This window comes from Coffea arabica, chromosome 8e (assembly GCF_036785885.1).
Source record: "Coffea arabica cultivar ET-39 chromosome 8e, Coffea Arabica ET-39 HiFi, whole genome shotgun sequence".
NCBI lineage: Eukaryota > Viridiplantae > Streptophyta > Magnoliopsida > Gentianales > Rubiaceae > Coffea > Coffea arabica.
Window position 1 is genome coordinate 28,730,265 of NC_092324.1, and position 1,570 is coordinate 28,731,834.

Consider the following 1,570-nt stretch of genomic DNA (forward strand, 5'->3'; position numbering starts at 1 on the left):
TAACGGCCCCGTTAGCTGATTTGGCAAACCGAGGAGCTCAACTGAGCGAAGTTTTGAATAAATTCAATGAACTGAATATGGAAATGACCACACAACGGCGCGTGATCGACCAGTTGGTTGCTGGTAGTGGTAGCGGAGCCTTTACCTACTAACCAACCTGAACCACAACCAATACTTTTACCCTATACTCAAACCCCCTTTACCCCGCATTTTGCAAATCCGCATGAAAAAACTTTTATCTATCCCACTCATGGCCTACCCCATACCCAGGCACCCGCTATCCAAACCAATCCTCCTCACCCCCAAATTCCCTAAAATTATCCACACACTAGTCCGAATATGCCACTCGAACTTCAGGGACCACATTATTACTCCATCGCTGAGCCATTTAACATGGATACCGCCACCCAAGGGAAAGCAGGAGCTGGGGAGTCGTCCGCGTCGATAGATAAGAATTTGCTAAAGCGATTGGATCGGTTTGAGGAGTTCATAAGGAAAAGCCAAGGTTTGAACAAACAAGGAGGTCTGGACTACAACGAGCTGTGCCTATTTTCGGATATGCAATTGCCCATGGGTTTCAAAACGCCCAAGTTTAGCAAGTATGACGGAACAGGCAACCCCAAGACGCATCTCCGAATGTTCGCTAACAAGTTGGGCAAGCCAATAGATGACGAGAATCTACCAGTTCGTTTGTTTCCTGAAAGCTTAGAAGGCGATGCACTGGACTGGTATTCCAATTTGAAGGCTGAGGATATGAGGACATGGATGGACTTATCAACCGCTTTTGTAAGGCAATACGAATACAATTGCGAGCTGGCTCCAACGAGGACCATATTGGAGGGAACCAAGAGGAAACCATCCGAGGACCACAAGACATACGCGAAGAGATGGAGGAAATTGGCCGCCAAGGTGGAGCCTCCCATGACTGAAGATGAGATTGTTCGTGCGTTCATCAAAGCTCATGACCCGCCCTATTTTTGAGGAGATTTTTCGCATGACCGGGTGTCCATTTGCAGCAATTATCAATAAGTTGGAGGAATATGACGAATACGTCAAAGCAGGGAAAATTGTCAATGTATCAGCTTTAAAATCACAGTTGGACGCCTTGCAAGGTCAGAGTAATAACGGAAGGGAGCCTCAACATAAGAAGAAAGAGGAGGAAACTACTTTTGTATGGGGCAAAGGACCATTGCCAAAACCCAGATCCCAACGTTACCACACATGTTCATCTCGCTACCCAAACCCACGCCTTGTTTACCATACTACTACCAATCACCCTTGACCTCAGCCAAACTATGCAAGCCCACCTACAATGCCCTTCCCAATATCTCAAAGCAATCCTCAAATTCGACTTCGTCTACCTTATAATCCCAGACCTACTCCACCAAACCAACAGACTTACGACCCTCCTCAAACCAATAAAATACAAAAACCTGGTCGATCTCGAACTTTTACCAACTTAGGCCGACCCATTGACCAACTATACGAACAGCTCAAGGCCGCCGGTGAAATCGATGACATACCTCCTCCAAACTACTCCCGTCGAGGTCTCTCTGCTGGGTACGACCCT

At 46.9% G+C, this 1,570-nt stretch overlaps 1 protein-coding gene across 1 annotated transcript; it reads left to right on the forward strand.

The window, feature by feature from the left end:
* Positions 1–339: 339 nt before the first annotated feature.
* LOC113704601 (uncharacterized) lies at positions 340–981 on the forward strand. The gene has a single exon (XM_027226488.1). The coding sequence runs from the start codon at positions 340–342 to the stop codon at positions 979–981; it is 642 nt and encodes a 213-aa protein (XP_027082289.1).
* Positions 982–1,570: the final 589 nt, after the last annotated feature.